The sequence below is a fragment of the Primulina tabacum genome, chromosome 4, assembly GCF_025594145.1.
Source record: "Primulina tabacum isolate GXHZ01 chromosome 4, ASM2559414v2, whole genome shotgun sequence".
Classification (NCBI taxonomy): domain Eukaryota; kingdom Viridiplantae; phylum Streptophyta; class Magnoliopsida; order Lamiales; family Gesneriaceae; genus Primulina; species Primulina tabacum.
The window spans coordinates 6,865,161-6,887,824 of NC_134553.1; the positions used below are offsets into that span (position 1 = coordinate 6,865,161).

At 31.7% G+C, this 22,664-nt stretch overlaps 2 protein-coding genes across 2 annotated transcripts; one reads left to right on the forward strand and one right to left on the reverse strand.

Moving 5' to 3' along the window:
- Nucleotides 1–513: 513 nt before the first annotated feature.
- LOC142542857 (homeobox protein HD1-like) lies at nt 514–4,260 on the forward strand. The gene is made up of 5 exons (XM_075649723.1): nt 514–1,003; nt 1,156–1,276; nt 2,915–3,105; nt 3,185–3,316; nt 3,817–4,260. The coding sequence occupies exons 1-5, from the start codon at nt 707–709 to the stop codon at nt 3,955–3,957; spliced, it is 882 nt and encodes a 293-aa protein (XP_075505838.1). The 5' UTR covers nt 514–706; the 3' UTR covers nt 3,958–4,260.
- A 1,953-nt stretch (nt 4,261–6,213) lies between these two features.
- On the reverse strand, nt 6,214–10,543 carry LOC142542858 (hydroxymethylglutaryl-CoA synthase-like). The gene is made up of 12 exons (XM_075649724.1): nt 10,209–10,543; nt 9,643–9,749; nt 8,694–8,826; nt 8,470–8,613; nt 8,139–8,297; nt 7,647–7,720; nt 7,491–7,566; nt 7,313–7,368; nt 7,142–7,229; nt 6,933–7,073; nt 6,677–6,826; nt 6,214–6,541 (listed from the first exon to the last, which is right to left on the reverse strand). Exons 1-12 carry the CDS (start codon nt 10,278–10,280, stop codon nt 6,350–6,352), a joined length of 1,392 nt encoding a protein of 463 aa, XP_075505839.1. The 5' UTR covers nt 10,281–10,543; the 3' UTR covers nt 6,214–6,349.
- Between the last annotated feature and the right edge of the window lie 12,121 nt (nt 10,544–22,664).

Genomic DNA, 22,664 nt, shown 5'->3' on the forward strand with positions numbered 1-22,664 from the left:
GCTTGAGTTTGTTATTGAATAAATATTATCATGAGTAGGTTTCTTGTGAGACAGTCTCATGAATCTTTATTTGTGAGATGGGTGAACCATACAGATATTCACAATAAAAAGTAATATTCTTTGCATAAAAAGTGATAATTTTTCATGGATGACTCAAATAAGAGATCCATCACACAAAATACGATCTGTGAAACCGTCTCACATAAATTTTGTAATGGTAAAAAGTTAATGCAGAAATAATTTCAAAGATATAATATTCTTTTTATATTCTCTGGGTATATAAATATCAGCGACCTTGCTGACTCGGTGCAGAAAGCTGTGTGTTTCTGATCCCAATATAGTGTGTGCCCCCATCAATATCAAGAAACGGCACTTTTTTCCTCTCCCCCGCAGAAATTTTACACACGATTATCATGCAAAAGCTGAAATAAATCCGAGCTATTCAGCGAATATATATAAATTTCACATGAAAACACCCTTTGCTTGTCTGAACAAGAAACCCTTCCCCCCCCCCCCCCCCCCCCCCCCCCCCCCCCCCAGTGGTCCTCACCTGTGAAACTCTCTACTTTTTGCTTTGATTTCTACACAACTCCCCTTTTTTCTTTTCTTTCTACCCCACTGCACTGTTCCACTTCTGCATAAAGGAAAAGACGTAATCGTGTAGTGTGAAAAAGACGGGATCTTTGGGGCCACGAAAATATCTATTATGCAAGAACAAGGGGTGAGCATGATGGGTTCCGGAGGAACTGGTGGATTCAGCGATGGCTCCATGGCGGTTTCCGTCGAGCACCACCACCAGCTCAAGGCGGAGATCGCCACCCACCCGCTGTACGACCAGCTTCTGGCTGCACACGTGTCATGCCTACGTGTGGCGACGCCTATCGACCAACTGCCATTGATTGATGCTCAGCTCTCTCAGTCTCACAATATCTTGCAGGCTTATGCTCAAAATAATCATCATTCACTCTCTCCACATGAAAGGCAAGAACTTAACAATTTCTTGGTACGTTTTCGACGAAATCCCGTCTCTTCGTTTTCTGATATGTGTTTCTTTGATTCTTCTTTACCTGTTATTTTCCTATATTTGAGGTTCTTCTTCCATTTTTTTTAAAAAAAATTCTCGGTTGTTCACTGTTTGTGATTTGAATGAGACAGGCACAGTATTTGTTGGTTTTGTGTTCATTCAGAGAGCAGCTGCAGCAACATGTCAGAATCCATGCTGTTGAAGCTGTCATGGCCTGCCGTGAAATTGAGCAAAATTTGCAGTCTATTACTGGTAAAATTAATTGTTTCTCCCCATTTGTTTCGAATCTTGTACTTGTGAATTCATTATTACTTTGGTACGAACTTCAAATAATAGTTCTGTCTTTAGTTGTTTAATAAATTCATCGGTTTGATGGTGTTACTGAACTTTTCTTCCTTTCTTGTCTTTTACAACTTTATCCCCGACTCAAATCCAAGTTCTAAATGTTGGCGAATCAACCGCTCAGCCTGCGCATACCCATTGATTGGCCACTTGTATTTTGTTTTTTTTTTTCATCCTACCCGGAACATCAACTCATCAAAGCTCTGAAAGGGAAAATTTTAGTTTTGCAGATAATGAATAGACATACTAAGATGATTAATGAAGTGTCGGTTGTGTATCATTTAATGTAATGTAATTTAATGTGGTTGTCCACACCTAGACAATGAATTTCATAAATTGGCATTATTGTTTGGTGAGTTATACAACCAAACCTAGAATCAAATACTATAGTTTATACTCCAATTTGGCAGGAGATTTTGCTTATTTCATTTTATAATTCTTGAGGATTTCTTGACTCACATTTGGTAGTCAAAGGATTTTGAGGATTCTGTAAGGTAGTGTGTCTGACTCTACAACAAGAGGTGGGTACAGTGGGATCCATTGAGGATTGGTTTATATGGTTAGGAGAGTCTTGGTTGGTTGGTGGTGATGGACGATGTAACAATTAATTAAGTGACAATCAACCTACTAATATTTATAATCTACCTCTACCAACCAATGAGGATGTGTTGTGTTACTTTAGTTTGATGTTTATATTACTTCACATGGTCAAAATTAATGTTGGAACTTGCATCCGAAGCTATACTTGTATTGAATGCAACCCAGTAAACGTTAGTGAAAATTAAGGATGCAAGATAAGGTTAATATGAGTTTGGTTTGTGATACAAGTAAATTTTTCAATGTTTTTCTTTTGTCCGGGACTACAACTTTTAGGTGAGTTTTATTCACTAGACGAAATCAAATATTAGAGTAACTAGAAAGCATGAGTGCTGGGTTTAGAACAATCAGATCTTAGTCCAATGTTGGGCAATCATACTTAATTTCTGGTAGATCATCATTATATGGAACACCATTATTCTAAGTCTCATAAAAATAATAATCCATTTCTTGATTGTGCATGACATTTTCCAACTTTATTTCAAGTGTTTGGTTATCTCCAAGTGGCTCACAATGTAATTATCTTTGATACGGTATTACATTTGCGCCACAAAAGTTTTACATCAATCTTAAATTTAATTTTCGCTTTTTCTAAAAAAATAAACTGAAGATACAGCTTAAATGTGTATGTTGGCCATCTTTGGGAAGAGATTTCTAGTCTGAGAATCAACAAACTGATCATTATATCAGAGCATTAATCAATTCCGCGATAGGGCATTTGCATGTGCATTGTCCCTTGCTCTATAATTGGTGATTGTTCTTGAAAACATATATATGTTTAATATAGACAGCATTCTACCATTGAAGATGAAGATCTTGTACCAGATTTCCACACTGCTTGTCAAGAATTTAATAACTTAAGATGGTTATGAATCAAGGATAAGTAAATGTGGAAGCTTTTCCAGACCATGACTGAACACATTGAGGATTTGGTTGTTTTGTTCCCCACAGGTGCAACTCTGGGAGAAGGAACTGGTGCGACTATGTCAGATGACGAAGATGAGCTACAAATGGATTTCTCATTAGATCAATCCATGGGTGATGGTCATGACTTGATGGGATTCGGTCCATTGCTTCCGACAGAATCAGAGAGGTCTTTAATGGAGAGAGTGAGGCAAGAACTGAAAATCGAGCTGAAACAGGTGGATTTATTTCCAAAGCAGGTAACTTGGCAGACTATAATGTACGAATGCAGTTTGACTCAAGGTTTGATTTTTGCAGGGATTCAAGTCGAAAATTGAAGACGTGAGAGAGGAAATATTAAGAAAAAGAAGGGCCGGAAAATTACCTGGTGACACTACTACTACTCTAAAGAACTGGTGGCAGCAACACGCGAAGTGGCCCTATCCAACTGTAAGTGTCATTTCTAGATCCCTTGTTTCTTGAAGTATCAAAATCAGCATCCGTTCAACTCTGAACCTCTACTCTATTCATTAAACAATCCGATCAATATAAACAAACCAAAAAAAAAAATCGAGTCTCTACAGATGACTCGTGACTATCTATAATTCTTTAGGCTAAACCAGTAACAAATCTTTATAGCAAGTGTTGTTTATTTGTAGGAATCACGATTCTTGAAATATTTAAAACCATTAATTTGAAATCTGGTCTGGTTATTATATTTGTTATGCATAAATCCAATAAAGATGAAGGAACAAAAGTCAAAATCTGTATGGTTTAATAGTTTATAGTCTCTGCCGATTCACGTATAGTTATGATCGACTGCAGCAATCTTTGTGTCATATCCGCACTGAAGTCGGTGTCAAGAAAGAGATTGGTTAACACAAAAAACATGGAGAGAGATTAGAATCAAGAACCCTCAAAAGCACCGTTTAATTTTTCCATTCTTGCAGGAAGATGACAAGGCAAAGCTTGTGGAGCAGACAGGGTTGCAGCTGAAGCAAATAAACAACTGGTTCATCAACCAACGGAAGCGAAACTGGCACAGCGGCTCGCAGTCTGTTACATCTCTCAAGTCCAAACGCAAGAGATGAAAATTCGATGACAAATCTTGGATTTGAATGCACATCTGTGTTCATAACTGAATCTTAGGCAATATGTGAATCAAATTTCATCCTGGCAAACTGGAAAAATGGGAACTAATACTTAATTTTGTGGTAAATGAGGTGAGGTTGGGTGATACATAAGTATACATGTTGCTACGTATATTTTGTGTAAGGAAACTTGCTAACAACTTGCTTGTAAGAACTGGTGTCACTACATTTTATCTTATTCAAAGTGTCACACGGGCTTGTTTGATGATAATTTATTTGAATGCAATTCGAAATATAATTATTAAATCAATAGCCATTTAAGATTTCATATTCCATATTTCACCTGACTTCTCATCCACAAGCCCAAAATTTATAAACATTTTTCAAAACTAGCACGAGTCATAGAAATTCTGGGATGAGTGACTATTTGGAAGTTCTTGCGTGTCAAGTTGTTTCATAATTATATATATTAATAAAATATTAATAACTTTAATACTAGTCACACGTGTTTAAGTGGATGATGTCTTTGTTTCTCAACTATTGAGTTAAGTCCACCTTGGACTCTTTTTTTTATTTCTTTTTTCTATTTATTTTTTTAATTAATATATCAAAATTACAGTTTTGTCTATTATTATTTTTTATAATTATATTTTAATCGTCATTTAAATATAAAAAAATGAATTATAAAAAATATTGTACAAGCAAGTGTTCGCTTAAGAAAATTCCCAAAACCTCTAATACTCACGTGTCACCTAGCCCACCAACTACCCCGAATTTGCAATTAATATATATTATATATGGTTTTTTTTATAAGTTTACAGTCAAAAACAAAATTTCAACGTTCATCCCTCGCTCATTAATCTTGATATTTACTCAAAGCATTCTACCAGCCGATTGTTAGAGAAATCTCAACCGAACCATCCTCAAAATCCTCTCCAGATTATCTCTCAAATTGTTACAACAAATGATAAGATAGTGGTCAATAGCATCCTAATTGATGATATTACTCTCTACGGCTGGCATTCTAGGAACCACAGGATATTTCATACAGAGCAAGCAAGTATTAAGAATGAGATGTCAACACAAGTATCTCAATTCTCATCAGGAGGTCGAACCAATGACCTATGGAAGTCGGAGCTACCCCGTCCCCATGGGCAACGCAATAATGTCCCCGAGGGAGGAGTTTAGATGTCTTATTGTTAATTGTCTCACATCGGTTGGATAAATAACCTGGGAGTTGTATATATGGACTTGGACAATCCTCCCCCCTTAAGCTAGCTTTTGGAGTTGAGTTAGGTCCAAGTGTCAATCTTAACATGGTATCAGAGCTCGGGTTCCACCGTTATGTGTTGGACTGCCTATAATTAGATCACTCGTTCTGCCCATAATTGGGTCATTTGTAAACTCCACGCTCCAAATGTTCATTCCTGGGCGTGAGAGGGGTGTGTTAATTGTCTCACATCGGTTGGATAAATAACCTGGGAGTTGTATATATGGGCTTGGACAATCTTCCCCCCTTGAGCTAGCTTTTGGGATTGAGTTAGATCCAAGTGTCAATCTTAACACTTATAATAGCACGGACTTCTTCTTTCTAGGTCATGCGAAGAGAGTCAGTCCAAGATCGTACCGTTTCTCTACAAAGACAACCGACAAAGACGCTCTCAGTGGCGTCTTGTTTTGACAAAAGCTATTGAGCTTTCCCCATCAAAAAACTTGAAAGAGAATAATTATTATGTATTAATCATCTTTGTAAATCAGAACTTTCTGGGTACTCGAATAATTCTTTTCTAGATTTTTTGTTCAAACAAAAATCGACAATATGAAATATAATTTAAATAATGATTTTTTAGTCATATAATAATTATTATTATTTACAGAAATATATTAAGTCATACACCCTCTTAATATCCCCTATTTTTCATGTTTTGTGTCCATTGGCAAAATTAAATTTGTGTAAAAAAAATTATATACATTTATGAAAATCATAAAATTTAAATTTAATTTCTAAATTTTTTAAAATATTAAAATTTTAAAATAATTAATTTTAATTAAAATACTTTTTAAAAAGCAAATCGACAATACAATAGTGTTTCTTTTGGGAAACAGTCTTGATGTGATTGCATATTTCGTTTGAATAGTTTTATTTGCCGCAAAATAAGATCTGGGTGGGTCTTTCCGCTGGGCAACTAATTTACAACGACACTTTCAATATTTGGAGATACATACCATTTGCATCATCTTCTTTTAAGATAGAACAAAAAACCCACAAAAATATATAAACTAAAATAAAATTTTCAATTTCCAATAAACCGAAAGAAAAAAGAAAAAAGAAAAAAGAAAACTTGATTGTTTTGCACGTCCCAAAACAAGTAGATACAAGAAACCAGACCATTCAGTGGCCATTGGCGAGGGTGCCGTTCTCATTAGCTTTCTTGGAGTAGAAACGTCTGTACTTGGAATCCACTTCAGTGAGATAATACGTGCCGGGAGCAAGAAGACTACAATCCTTGCTCGTTACAAAGTCCTTGCCACCGTACCTATGCTCCATCACCTTCATCGTTTCGACGAATTTTTCAGGAGGGAACTGCGGGATTTATGATCATTCATATATCAGAAAACCAGAAAATATTGAATCCAAATATTGTCAAATGCAACATGATGTGGTTTGGTGGATTAAATTTTAAGTGAAGAAGAAAATGGAAGGAGAAAATTGACCTACCTCCTGTCTTGACTTCAACTTCTCTGCTATATTCATTACGGATGCAATGTTTGACAAGTTAAAGGGGTGTTGTCCCTCGTTGAGACGGACAGAAAACATGGAGGACGAGAGACCGCTTCCATAGGAAAACAACATCACTCTTTGTCCAGCCTGAAATTAGGTGAAGAATATCAATTCCAAGATTGCAACATTTTGCTTTTGAGAAAATTATCAAGGCTACAAGAATTTTTAATGCGCGCTTTGGTTTGTATTTTACCAAAGTGCTATACTTGTTGTGAATGAGGGATGCAAATGCTGCATAGATTGATGCAGTGTACATGTTCCCGACTTGTTTTGGTACTAGAGTAGATGGCTGCACTTTTGCATCATAAAATGGTTTTGCAACTTGTTGGGACGCCTGTAGATACAGTAAGTTAGGATGGAAAACGAAATTTTTGCTAATGGAAATTTTATAGTGATTCAAACCTTCTCAAGATCACGGCTCTGATAGCTTTCATCGCTGGTTAACGATGAAAAAGGTGCAAGTTTTTCCTTCGCGGACTCGCCAATAGAGCTGAAATCAATAATGGACAAAACAACTAAGCAGAAACCTTTTAAGCAGATTGCTGCTCGTCCAAAGCCGAAGAAAATATTTACCTGGCACTCCTTAAAAAATCATTGAATAGCAATCGAGCAAAGCTTTTCTGTACTAACTGCATTTTTTGAGTAAAATTGTTACAAAACTTGGATACAGTAGTTTCAGATTTCGATAAGAAAAGAAAAGAATATTAAAAAAAACACTTATCAAATATCCATTATTTTCTACATGAACTACCTTATTGTATGGAGAATGAAATACGAAGTAGTCGACATCAACCACCGAAAATTGTTTGCCCTGAAGCTTTTCATACCTGTATACATACTATGCAGTTAAGAAACTGGTAATAAAATTTAAGCAATCAAGGGATGAAATGTACAAAAAAATTCTTACTTGTCACATAAGCTTTTGTAACAAGAATCGAGCGCCATGAGGTAACAAGTCTGAGAAAGTTTTCCATCGACAACCTACAAACATAACATTAGTTGCATGTAAACAAATAGAAAACGGTGATGTGATTCAATCTATTGCCAAATAGTATTCGTGATGCCAATATAAGGTCAATGTCAGACAAAGAAAATTTAATCAGTGGCAAGAGCAAAGTAAACTTGCAAAATGTTTATTACAATTTAAAAGAGAGGTAAACGCATTTTCCAACATAAAAGGGCATGTTAAAAAGGTCGGGGAGGGCAGACTTTTAAGGGTTTTGAAAAATAAACACTTGGAGAAAACCCCAGTGAGGACAAATACAATACATGAAGTATACGTGATTGTTTAATAGTCATAATGGTTCTCAACAATTATTTGCCCCAACTAACACATGTAAACACGAACTTGCATAGAAAACAAACCAAAGCAGTTCGTAGAGGCTAAGAGGAGGATTACCGGATATTCACTGGCAAGATCAGGCTTGTAAAAATCATAAGCATGAGCCATGTGACTTGCCCTGAGCTTACTTTCGAAAGAAATAGGTGCATTTGGCCCTATAAGCATGGCAATCGCCGCAGCTCCACCAGTTGGCCTAGCTGGTCCCTCAGCATAGACCTGTTACAAATAAATCGTTCTTAAGATGTTGAAAAACACACATTTATTGTTTTATTTTAACGCTAACATTTATGAGATGGCCAGACAAGAGTAACCTTATCATTAACAAAATGTGACCTTCTATTTTACAAGTAATCTAGAATTGGAAAAGAAGTGACGATAATTGTCATACCGCACTGTCTGTGCAGACAACAAGGCCGTATCGTCCATCCCATGAACTACTTTCCACCCAATTCACACAGTTAAACAAAGCAGCAGTTCCTCCATAGCAAGCGTTGGTTGAATCAACACCTTCAATGTCAGTATTTCCACATTTCTGTTCATTCAAAAGGACAAGACATGGAATGACTAACCTAAACACGCCAAGGTAAATGCTCAGATCACACGCTTCAATACCTCAAAAATAGGCATCAAGAAGGTTTTAATGGATTTGCTCTTATCAAGTACAGTCTCGCTTCCAACTTCCAGACGACCAATCTGCTTTGGATCAACCCCATACTTCTCAAGGAGTGAAGAGACAGCAGTCAAACTGATGATCAAAGAGTTAACTAACAGTTACCAGAAAGCAACTAGTAATCAACTAGGTTCACAGATAGCAAACCACAATAACCTCCCACCAGATTTCTACTTAACATTTTGAAGCAGTTTCCATTCATGAAACCTATAAAGCGTTTCAGTCCTTTCAATAATGCCATAAACGATGACGCAAAAAATATAATATTAACTATTCGTTATATAGCTTCTATCAAATACAGCAGCATAACGACCTTTAAGAAATAGAAAGCAGCCCGTGCGTTTACATTTTGAATATTCTCTTGCTTAAGGGCACGTTTCAAAATCAATTCGCGAAAAAGTTAACCAACTTCCCATCAGATAGTCTAGTTACATGTGGCAAAATGTTCAGAAGTTGGTTGATCATAACTTCAACAACTATGTCTGCTTTTGTGCTGGCCAAGTATTCTTATACTTGTCAATCGATGCTTGGAGAAAAAGAGGGTATAGTCTTTACATGCAATCTGCCAAAGTTCTCAACAATAAAGGTAAAATTACATTTTAAATCCTCTTACCCCAAGCCTCTCTTTCGTATTTGCCAACATTTGCAACAACTGAATATGTATTAAGTATAACATACAATTTAGATTTTTAACAATGTTAATTATTAAGAAATAAACCATATGTTTCCATCGCCAAAAAAGAAAGGACTAAAATATTTAATTCTCAAAAGCGGTAAAGAGAGATGAGGAAAATCACTCCATTCCCTCTGCTTAAACTGCGGTAGTAAATATGCATTATTTCCTCTTTTTCCTAATTTTCCAACATTTAATACAACGGAAGAATCGAATACCTCATGGAGATCACATCTTCAACATCAGTACAAAATGCCATGCAATCTTGGCCAAGCCCAATTGTATATTTACCCTTGCTTGCTCCATCATGAGCCTCCAGCACTTCCTGCACCAATTACAACATTTTTCATTAAAGGGCATCAAGATCTGTTTTCCCTCCATTGCAAAACAAATCAAAAGTGCAGCAAAAAACAATAGAAGAAAACCGAGGAAGATTTCTGAAAGCGAATTTGAAATTACGATACTAGGAAACCAGGTGTTAAAAACGATGAAATGAAAATGGATCAAAACTTCACAGCTAATAACATCAGAAGCCCACATCAAAATCGATAGGTTGATCCACTCAAGCGATTTTCTCCACCTTTCAACGTCATTCTCGAATCCCACAAAATTTCTTGAAAAAAGCCAGAAATATAGAAGCCAACAATAAACAAAACACAAAATCACAGACAATCACGCACGCAACTCTCCGCAGACGTGTACGCATGGCACTTTTGATTTCCCGATTCAACTAACGTACAATAAAACAAACAACACCCAAGATAAATTAAAACAAAAATAAAACCTGCTGGATGCAAGTAGGAGGAAAGTAAACTTCCATGGCGAGAATTCCGACGTTCTTGGGTTGCAGGGCCATTTCTCTTTCGTCTTCTACCACTTCCTCGCTTCAAAAAATGCAGCAAAAGGCAACAGATCGAACAGGCCAAGAAACTACTATTTCCTGCGTCTAAATTCAGGAGATAATTCGCAAAAGACAGGTGCGAGTAAGTAGGAAACCAGGAGCTGGAGAGAGTACAAATGGGTGGTTGAATGTGATGGCGTTAATGGCTTCTTGATTTATAGGAGGAAAAAAAAGGAGTTTTTTTTTTTTCCTAGTTAGCAATTATTCCATTTTCTTGGCTTTCACAGCCCCTCATTGCAGACTTCTTGAATTTACACCCCTTTTTCCACTCACCAACCAAATTCTCTAGTCCATTATACACTTTAATTTACAATTGTATTCATCAATTTCAAATTTATCAATTTTAAATATGTTTTTTTTATTTATAAAAATATAGTCATAAATTTCAAATCTACTATTTATATATTTATATAATATTTCATATTAATTATTAAGAATTTCAAATTCACTCAATAATAAGATAATTTGAAATTCATTCTAGTGTAAACAAGTAATATATTGATTTAAGATTTGATTTATTGTTCATGATAAATAATAAAAGTATAATCGAAATACATGGATTTCAAATTCATCGTCTCATACACAACCATAAGTTATATTATATTATTTGCTTTATGTTAAAAACATGTATCTTAATTTCTATATAATTTAACTATTGAGAAGATTATATATGAGAGCATAATGAGTCATATATTATATTTTCTAACACACCATGTAATGCTAGGTCTCGAAAAGACTTAAGGTTGTAATTGGATAGATGCATTTAAAATTTAGAGATTTCGATTAATTTTATTGTTTACAATAAAACAATAAATTAAATTTTAAATCAACATCTTACTTATTTATACAATAGTAAAACAAAGTAGAATTAATTTCAAAATACAATATTATTGGGTGAGTTTGAAATCATCATTTACTAACATGAAATATATATATATATATATATATATATATATATATATAACATGTAATCGATGTATTTAAAATTTATTCTATTATTTTTTGGTACGACAAAAATACATTTGAAATTATCAATTAAAGCCAATCAGATTGAATTGACTTGTAAATCATATAAAGTCAAACATTAGCATACTTAATTGTCCCTTCAGTGACATTATAGCCCTTCATAGATACTGAAAAGTTATAATTAAACTTGAGTACCAACAGAAATTTCACATTTAAAAAATGGTTAAGCATTATTTGATGTTGGAAATGTCTTTAAAATGGTTTAAACTGATAAACATGGCTATTTAGCTAAATAATTCTATTTTTTCCAACTTTTTTTTATGGCATTTAGGCTTAGTAGTTAGTACTTGACATATTGAAATTTTAGGCATTAATTAAATTAAGAACTGGAAAATAAGTTATTTGAGAGACAGGAGATGGCCCCCAACAACAATTATAGAACTAATGAAAATATTGAGAATTTTGGACTATTTTCATGTGGCAAAAATATCACATGCATCTCTTATCATATGTAATCCTGGTAGTGTCCTTGCTGCTGAAATCCTGGCTATTTATTGTGGTATAGATCTTTGTCTACATATGGGTGTTTCTTCTGTTTGTATTTATTCGGACTCCAATGAGGCGGTTCGTGTAGTTCTCAACCCAGATTTGGACACTGGTCTTTGTGGTGCATTGGCTCTTGAAGTTAATTCTATGTTCCTAGTGAATCATTTTGTGTCGATCAAACATATGCATCGTTCGGCCAATATCGTGGCACATTTTCTTGCTCATAGAGCATTCAATAGCTCTTCTAATTTACTTTGGCTGGATGAAAATATTTCATCTTGACTTTCTTGTATTGTGATTCGAAAATTATCGACTTGATGTTATGAATGTTTACTTAAAAAAAAATATCACATGCATTGAGTTCTATTTCGACATAAATATTCTGAATTATGTACCTGTCAATGAGGACAAATGACTCGTGACTACCGATATATTATATTAAAAATTAAATTTAACCTCAAGAAAAAGAGAGAAAATATAGTAGTACATGGGACGTCTTTATATATAAGGCATAAAAAAAATTAGACATCTGTTATTTATCCACCAATAAAATATTTTTTCACTAGCTTATATATATATATATATACACACACACAATTTTCTGTGTAGATTCACTTGCAATCTAACCAATATCATATACACACACACACACACATATGATGAGCTTGTTTACGAATTAAATTTTTGGAATTTTTCTTGTAGAAATACAATATAATTGATAGAATTTTTACTTTTGGGCTAGTAGGATTTGTGTTTATACATGGAATCGTGTTAGAAATTGTCAACTATATATTTTTGTCACGTCCAAACATAAAAATCAGTTATATATTTTGGTCTATAATCAGGACGGATGTAGAAATTAAAGTTGAGGTGGGCTTGAACTTAATATATATATATATATATATATATATATATATATATATATATATATTTCAAATATGATATATTAATATAAAAATAGTTAGCAAAATGACCTTGATATTTTTTTTAAAAAAAAACTTATTGTTTCTAGCGTATTCGAAATAGTAGAGTTAATTTTCAAAAAAAAATTTAATCAATATCATTTTTTAAAATTTATATATTATTTAAATTAATATGTATCCCGTGTAATATAAGACAAGTTTCACTTAGAATCAAAATTTACATTTTAAAAATATTTTTAATATATTTTACATGTACTTTTAAAATTAAATTCTATTGAATAAAAAAATTGATAAAATAAATTTATCACTTTTATGAGTTATTTGCACCAAACCCCCTTTGAAATATCGAAAATCTACATTTATTCAATGTGAAAGTTAAATAGGTATTCTAGATATCAACTTTTATGAGTTATTTGCACCGCGATATCTTTTAAAAAAATTAGAGTGTACTTAAATCTCTATATATATTTACCAAAAAAAATATTAGTATTGGCTCGAATCTCTATAATTCCTTGTAAAAAAATTGGGTTGGGCTACAGCCTAGGACTGGCCAAGCATAGGTCCGTCACTGTCTATAATGTAATGTATACATAATATAATTTTTAAAAAAAAATTAAAAAAATTATATAAAATACAAAGATAATTTACATTGAGGGAGACATGGAAAGAAAAAAAGAGAGAAGATATAATCTAGGGAGATAATGAAATAAAAACTTATTAATATCGATTTTGGTTGTATATATCGTAAGTCATTTTAATATATCCTATGGATTCAATGTCATTTTATTTTAAAGATTGTTCTCATAGATTTATTTTTATGAGATAAGTCCATATGATTTATAATATATTTTTATAAATTGGATCGAGTTAAATATCTATTTCACAAAATTAACTCCTGAAATTACTTTTTTCAAGTAATTATTATAAACTTTGATTCTTTTGCAATATTTAGGTGAAAAAGTATATTGTATACGTGTCTTATATTAAGCTTCCAAAAGCATAACTTTTTATCATTATAATTTTCAAACTCTTTTATTTAACAGAAAAATGACACATTTTCCCCTATCTTATAAAAATATATAATTTTATCCTCATTACCTATCATATGCGAGAAATAAAAATTTATTTCTTTACTATTTATTTAATTTAATTAGGGGGCGTTTGGTTCATGAGATTAGGTGGGTTTATGATTTTTAAACCCATCTAATCAAGCGTTTGGTACGATTTTTATTTAACCAACTCAATACCTCCTATAAATGATTAGGTTGTATAAGGTGTGATAAAATAATCACTCTTCAACCCCTAGGATTATTTATCCAACTCTTAGTCCATCCTATTTTTCTAATTTTACTCTTCTCTTATATCCAAACTCACCGCCACGACCGACCGCCGTCGCCAACCGAACGTCGCCGCCGGACGACGACCGCCAACAATCGTCGGACGACCGCTGGAATACCGCAGCCGTCGCAGGACCGACGGGCCGTCGGTCGACCACCTCCGGTCGGCCGCCGCCTACTGACGGCCGACCATCGCCGCAACCGCCGGTCGACCACCACACCGTCGCCGCCGCCGGAGTAAAGAAGGAAAAAAAAGAAAAGGGCAATTTTGTCATTTCATCAAAAAATTCAAAATTATCTCACACTTAAAAATCATACCAAACAAAATACAATTTTACATTATATATTACATTTCTATCACAATCATTTCTTTTATCATTTACGTACTAATCATTAGTTTATTTTATCATCCAAACCAAACGTGCATGCATTAAGTTATCATATTTGTACTTACTGGATGATTGTCGTTTTACCAAAAACTATAACTGATAGTAACAACGTAAATTTAATCTTCTAAATCGTACAACAACTCAAACATCATGTTTCGATTGCTATCATAATAGGGACGATTATTACACTTAAAAAAAATCGTATTATTAAAAATACAAATGAATACATATTGTCACGCATTAAGGTTTCGATAACAAGTGTGCATTGGACTCAATGGGCTATTACCAACTAAGTCAATTAGTTGACTAACTTTTAGTACCTAAAATTAGCAAGTGTGGCCGGTAAATTTACTATCTTTATTTTTCTAAAAAAATAATTTGTAATATCAAAACGTCGACATTTTGTAAGCCACCCACATTAATGTATATAGTCCATGCATTGAATGTGCGTGCGCCTTTAGATTGTCGCACTTTGACATATATGCATATTCGAGTATGCTAATTGTATATATGATGCCCCTATACAAAGAATAATATATTGCGGTAAGGATCCAATTCAAATTATTTAAATCGTAGAGAGATCTTAATATCACGTTTCAATTGTTGTGCGAGCTAGAATAAATGATGAACACCAACAAGTTTTAAATTAAATAACCATATTTGATTTTAAGGATATTTTTTTTAATTAAGTAAATTTTTTATGTTAAACATGAAAGAAATGAATATCAGAAACAAGTTTTAAAACTTAAATATATATTAAAAATAGAAAATATAATTTATTTAGTTACTTTTAAATCAAGTAATTATTTTTATCTCATATTTAGTATAAAATGCTATATAATTGAAAAAATAATTTTCATTCTAAAAAATAAATATGATTATTTGATATAAAAGTAATTAAATTATAACACGGGTTTTTTTTATTTAAATTAGTTTGAAAATGTTTTATTATTGTATTAGTGTTTAAACAAAATTTAATTATATATGTATATATATATGTGTGTGAAAGTATTTGATAATTTTTATTGATTTTAATAAAAAAAATCTTTGTTAAATTTTTGTTAGTTTAGAGTAATTCTATATTATATTATATTATATAATAATAAAAGTATAACAAAATTTAGAATTGCATTGACAATGACTTATTTATGGTCCTCAACTTTTGGAATAAAAAATCACCATTTTTATAATTACTAGTAAGAAACATGTGCATTGCACATGGGAAAAAAACTACGGAAAATTTATTTATATTGCAAAACTATAGTAAATTGTTACATTTATTCGTTTGAGAAACAATAACCAAGGTATGAATTTGATATTTATTTGGTTCCATGTATCATGTATGTATCTAAAGATTTTCTTGTTAAATTCTGATTTTTCCCTTCATATTTTTCTTCTTGATTTCTATTTCTATTTCTATTTTGGTTTCTTTAGTTATGAATGTTGATAACTTTGCATCATCTGGTATCTCAATTACTTCGATATTTCGATCTTTGTGTGTGTTTTTTGTTGTACTTTGGTCTTTCGTTGGGTTGTTATGTGTCTTCCTTTTTCGTTTTTGTATCCCTTTGACTTCGTTTTCTGTATTTCTTTTGGTTCATCTTTTTCTTATATCATACTTTTGGTCTTTTGCAATGCATGTATTATAATTGATTTGCTGTCCTTTTGATCTTCACCAGATTTGTTTAATCTAAATGCAAATTTGCATTTTTGTGTTTGTGCTTTTTCGAGTTGTTGCGATTAGTCAATTTGATTGTTTACCTGTAATTAAATACACTTAATTATTTTGTTTAATTATTTTATGAAATGAAATCATAAGCTATAATAATAAAATAAATATTTTAAATTGAATTATTTGTTACCATTTTTGGATGAAATGATTTACTGGTATTCCAATTGGCATTGTAGCGGTATCTAAAATAATTTTTAATTTGAGATTTAAATGATTTGTACATAAAATTTCCTAATATTGATATATTTTTTTAAAAAAATTAATGTGATTTTGATTATGTTGTTTCTTAGTTATACATATGATATGTGCATAAATTGTAATGAAACGATTGAATTTTACCTTTTGGAGTGTTTCTTTGTGTTTTATCAATTGCCCAATAATGATTTTAGTTGAATCTTTGGTTTGCTTGTCTACCCACATATAGTTCATTTTTTCTTTGTTTTATTACTTTCCAATCTGTTAACATTAACATTTAATATCATTTTTTGAAAATAAATTTAAATTTTCAGATTCAATCAATTTTTAATAACTGTAATAATTTTCAATTTCTATAATTAAAATTTTGGCCGAAATTTTTTTCGCTTAATTTTTATGAATGTAAATTTATTTATGTATTTTTATGTAATAATCACTTCAATAAACGTTAGTGTCATCTAATGGATAGAATAAATTTAATTGTTTACCATGTTTTCATCTCTGCTACTTTACTGCAATAACAGTTTAATAGCATTCCCGTAGTTGCTGATTATCATAGTTGTGTTACACCTATAATTTTTTTTTGTTGCATTAGAGTATTTATATTTTTTAAATATGAAGAATGTAAAATATTTAATGGTTTTAATTAATACCTTGATAAAGTATTAATCTTATGTTGTAAAATACTATAATTGCATTGTTGTTTTCTTCTATTTCCAATAAACTTCCTTCGTTATGTGCAATGTCTTCCCATAAATCTAAAGTAATTGTCTCTGTCTGTATGATACATATTATATTAAATCATTTATCCATTTCGAATAGTGAAATTATTTTCAAAAACTTACGGTCTATTGATGAGCACAATTTATCTTTTAAACCTTGTTTTTTCCTTCCCTTGAGAAACAACTTATGAGGTTGACTTTCTTCACAATTTTGATGATATCTGTTGATGTAAATTTTGACATTAATTCAACATAATGCAAGTATTTTTAATTTTTTTAAAAAAACTTACCGATATCTATGGTTTTGTTTATTTCATCACCCTCTTCTACAAATAATTTGAAGTTAAACTTGCATATAAAATTCGTGGTGTTTGAAATTAGTTATGTAACTGTCGTATCCATATGTATGACTAATTCAATGACTTGATTGACATTTGGGTAATCTTTATTTATCTTCCTGGCGTTTACTTCAAATATTTCATATCTCTTGTTGTTGAGCATGATTTTGGAATTGGTCGATGATGTTTGAATGACCAAATTAAATTAGTGCGATGTACATGATACTATTATTAAAAATTAATTATTATAAAAATGAATAGTTATTTAAATTGCAAAAATAATATAATTATAAAATAATAAAAAATAAGAAACTATTTTTTCGTTAAATTTGAAAAACTTTCTTAAATACAACGTATGTCGATTATTTTTTTTGGCTGATAATCACTATCATATATCAAAATTTTATATTGTGTTAGTCTAAAGCGATGACATAGTGCTTATCGTGTTGGTGTATTGATGTCGACCACCAACATAAATACATATTTAATTCTTTAATTTCCGATAAGCTATATATATATTATTTTTGAACATGTGATAAATAAATATTTTTAGATCAAATTCAATAAAATTAATGAGAAATAGTTTTACCAAAATTCAGTAACTTCGTCCAAATCCGTATTCACAAACAATTTTGTGACATGGTACATATTCAACACATTTAAAGGATAATAACAATTGTTTCATCGATATCTTTATCTAAATAGGTTATGATTTTATCCACGATCTCTCCATAATTTATACAACAACCTATTATTCCTAAAGAAAAATGAAATATGTTATTATAAGTAAAATATGTATAAACCATAAAAGTTAATTTATTAACATTTACTATGTGTATTCCAAAACAATGCCAACAAGTTTTATAAGTCATCTAGTAAGATGCGTACTTCCTTTATAATTAGTTTAATCCTTTCCATTACAAGATATTTTACTATCATGTATTCGTGAACTTTGTAATATATAATAAAATTATCACATTAGCAAATACGTAATAATTAAAATTTTGTACAAATAAGATAATAATATTTTTTATTTCTCGATCATGAAAGACATATTCAAAACTTAATGTCTCATTGTTCTCGTTGTTTTCATATATAAGTAGTTCATAATAGCGTACATACCTAAGTTTAAACTTCCATTGCATCTCAGAAAGATTGTACTTACATATGATGCTGAAAAGATGAGTCATTTGAGAATTCAATTTTTGAGTACATAAATTTAGTAAGATAAATATAATAAAATTGGCTTCCAATATAATATGCAACACCGCATTATTTATAATTTAAAATTCAAACAAGACAGCCCAAGAGACAAAAATTATACAACGGGTGTGTTTGACAGAATTATATCATGCATTAACTCTTTCAAATTATGGAAATATCGAATATTGCATGCACCTGGGTGTCAACATTTATGATTATTGAGGAAAATAGACATGTTTATTGAGGGTAATTTAACGTCTATTTGAAACCATTTTGAATCTCTCTCTTTTAATTTTCTCGGGCTCTCTTATTTGAATTTTAAGAAGACAGTTCAAGAGATGCAATATACATATGATTTTGGAAGAAAATTATTATACATTAACTCTTTCAAATTAATGTGATTTTGAAATAACATGTATTTGAGGTCAAACATTTATGATTACTAAATGGTAATTTAATGTCCATTGGAAAACCTTGACTTTTAATACTCAACCACTTTTTTTAAGAAAATTTAAATAAACTAATGAAATATTGTATTTCCTTTTTTAGTAAGTAATTTAGGTGAGAACTTTCTTATTTTGACAAAAACTTTGCTTTTATATATACATAGATATAGATATATTGGAAATAGACAAAAACTTGTCTGAGACGATCTCACGGGTCGTATTTGTGTGACGGATCTCTTATTTGGGTCATCCATGAAAAAATATTACTTTTTATGCTAAGAATATTATTTTTTATTGTGAATATTGATAAGGTTGACCCGTCTCACAAATTAAGATCCGTGAGACGGTCTCACATGAGACCCGTTCTTGGAAATATGATGTGTTGATATAAATTTGGACACTATAATTAACTGAGTTCAATCAAGTGATATTGTATAAAAAAAATCTTATGATTGTTAGTTTATATTAAAAAAATGGTGCGAATAATACGAATTACAGATTGCAGTTGTATTCCTTATTGTATACATTTGGTGGTTTTATTCAGAGGAAGATGATATATTCCAATATTAGAATTCTTAGCAGACAATCTTAAGTAATTGGAAGTATTCTAGTTTGTTTTGCCCCAAGACGTGATTTTGGTGGACGTCGTCGTATCGTAAGAAAATATTTATTGTAATGTTTCATCTCAGTTTATTATTATATATATAATCGGGAATAAAGATTTTATTTTATGTGTTATTTTGATATTTGCCAATTTTATGTTTGTTATTATCATTGTTCTTGTTTTATTTTTTTTGTTTACAGATTACTTGGAACTCCATTCTTTAGATGAGGATTCCACTTTGTTTCCAATGATACCGGATAACATTTCAATAACTCTTGGAGAGCGAAGTAAGATTTATTGATTTTGGTAAACCCCATATCAAAATTTGGGATTGATGAAATACTTTTGCATGTCGAAACGCTTACGGCGGAATAAAACAGTTTACAATAATATTTGATTCCGATGATATCTTTCACAAAAGACATTATTTTTTTATGTCAATTATTGATAAAGTTGCATGGATCGAGTTGGACATTTGAAAGCAAAATGTTCTCTTTCAAATATAACAAATGGAATTGAAGTCGCTTGGAGATGTGTATTTCTGAGGAAGAAATATTCGTCTTGAATATTCAATCAAAGTAAAGGGTGATGTTTATTTCATTTCTGATGATAGAATTTATTTCATTCCAATGGAGACATCTTAAGTTGTTTGATTTTATACTCTAATAGACATTTCTTTTTACCATCGACAACAAGTGGTCCTCTCACAATACGCATCTTCGAAGATGCCTTATTGATCGATATCGAGCTGGTGAAAAGCCGCAAATTTCGTTGTTTCGATATGGATATGCTGGTTCGGTTTATGGAGTGAAAAAGTTCCTTCGAATCACTGCCTTTCGAACCATGGTTAGAAGTGTTTTTTTTTTCCCATGGTTAAACGCAATAAAATATTACTCCAAATAAACAACTAGCTATATTTATTCATACAAGAAATATACGATCCACCGAAGAGTTTCGTGGTTAGTGAAGAAGGTGTTTGGCTGAATGTATGGCAGTAGCGAAATCAGTGCGAGGATTTGCAGCCGTGCTAGGAGAACTATAAGGATCAGGCAAGCCAAGCAGAGAATTTACAGAACAAGTGTGGAAACAAGTCCTGGATGCCTCTCTGATGCAATTTGATTCCATTTTTGTTTCTGATATCTGACTCAATTATAATCTTTTGTTTTCCCCTTCAACTCCATTTCCCTTGTTTTCATCAAGTTTCTTGGTTCCTAATCTTTATCGATATTTGTTGTTGCTGCTACTAGAAATAACTATGACCACCGTGGCTGTGGCCAGGTTGTCCAAAGGAAAACGTACTAGAGTTGGCAAAGTCAATTACATTGTTTGTTTATTGGAATACTTCTATCTATGTATAGTGTATTTATTGTTGTTCAATAAAAATTCAAGATTTTGACTTGGTCATCAATCATAAATACATTTCATAGCACAACTATTTGTCTAGATTCTTAAGTATATGCCATATGTTGTGCGAGTGACTTGTTGATTAAGTTTATGTCACTATGATTACAGATACGTAGGAGTGTTTCTAGAATCAGTTTTGACAGATGGGTGAAATTAAGTAAAGCCAATTGTAAGCCCTGACCTGAACTGCATTATGTCTGATTCGTGTACGTATAAGATACTGACAAAATTATCAGACACCATAGGACAGAAGATCAATGGGATTTAGGCCTAGTACCTCTTTTAAGTAGTGGGGAATGCACGTTTTCTTGCCACTCCTTTTTTGCCAAAAAAAAGAACCCATGACTCCGTGCAGACCACTAACGTTTGTAGTAGCTAAGCAGCGATGCAAGGTGTAAAGTTGATGGGTATTGTTGTTAGTTTGATGCGAAAAGACAAGAAATCTGATGTTTCAAATGTGGCAGGCATCATCACTGCTGGCCACAAGCTTTCTTGAAAATGGATTTCTTTGCTTTTGTCCGTATGAGTTGGAGAGCCTCGTCGACGTAAATATTATTTGTCGTGTCACAGAAAAGTGAGAAATATTGATAAATATGCACATAACATAGTAGTTAATACTTACATAAAATTTATCGCAATCTACATAATTCTATTGCAATTTATTATATTTATACAACATCAAATTTGATTTTAACATCCTATATTTATGATTTCAACAATTTGTTTTTCTTGTATGCGTGGAGATGGTCGAGATTTGAGCAATGACTTGCAATCGAGGAAAAATTATTAAGAATAAGCATCTTTAAATTTCAATCTTAGAACGTTTAAATTTAACGCAATACAAAAGAATTAAAAGAACCAACGTCACTAATATTTAAGTATATTATAAATATTTTTATATTAATAATCATCTCTTTAGTATCAAGAGAAATTACATGATCTAATAATTTTAAACTGCTATTATTTTTCCAACAAAAAAAATGACCAAAATTATTCGCCAAAATTTCTCAAATAATAATTGAAATAGAGATACTATATTAACTTAGTTTTTAGTTTACCACAATTTTTTTCATAATAATCATAAAAATAGCCTTTTATCATTGTTCAAAATATTCAAAAAAGTCAAGTAAAAGCACGATTTCAACAAGAGCTTATGTTTGATGATTCGAAAACGAAATCGAGCTTGACCCTACAAAACTTTTAGATAAAAACTTGTGTGAGACGGTCTCATGGATCGTATTTTGTGAAACGGATTATTTGGATCATCTATAAAAAAAATATTACTTTTTAATATGAATATCGGTAATGTTGACTCGTCTCACAGATAAAGATTCGTGAGACCTACTCAAGTTTTTAAGCGCCAGACTCATCTCTCCGAGAAGAGAAGATAAAGAACGACATTGTGTTTCTTACAAATCTACATTCCCAGAACGATAGTCCAATCTCTTAAAAACCATAAAAAAAATTCAGACAAAATTCGTATCTACTTTCACACAATAATGACCAAACCTAAAACTTCGAACAAAATCGATCG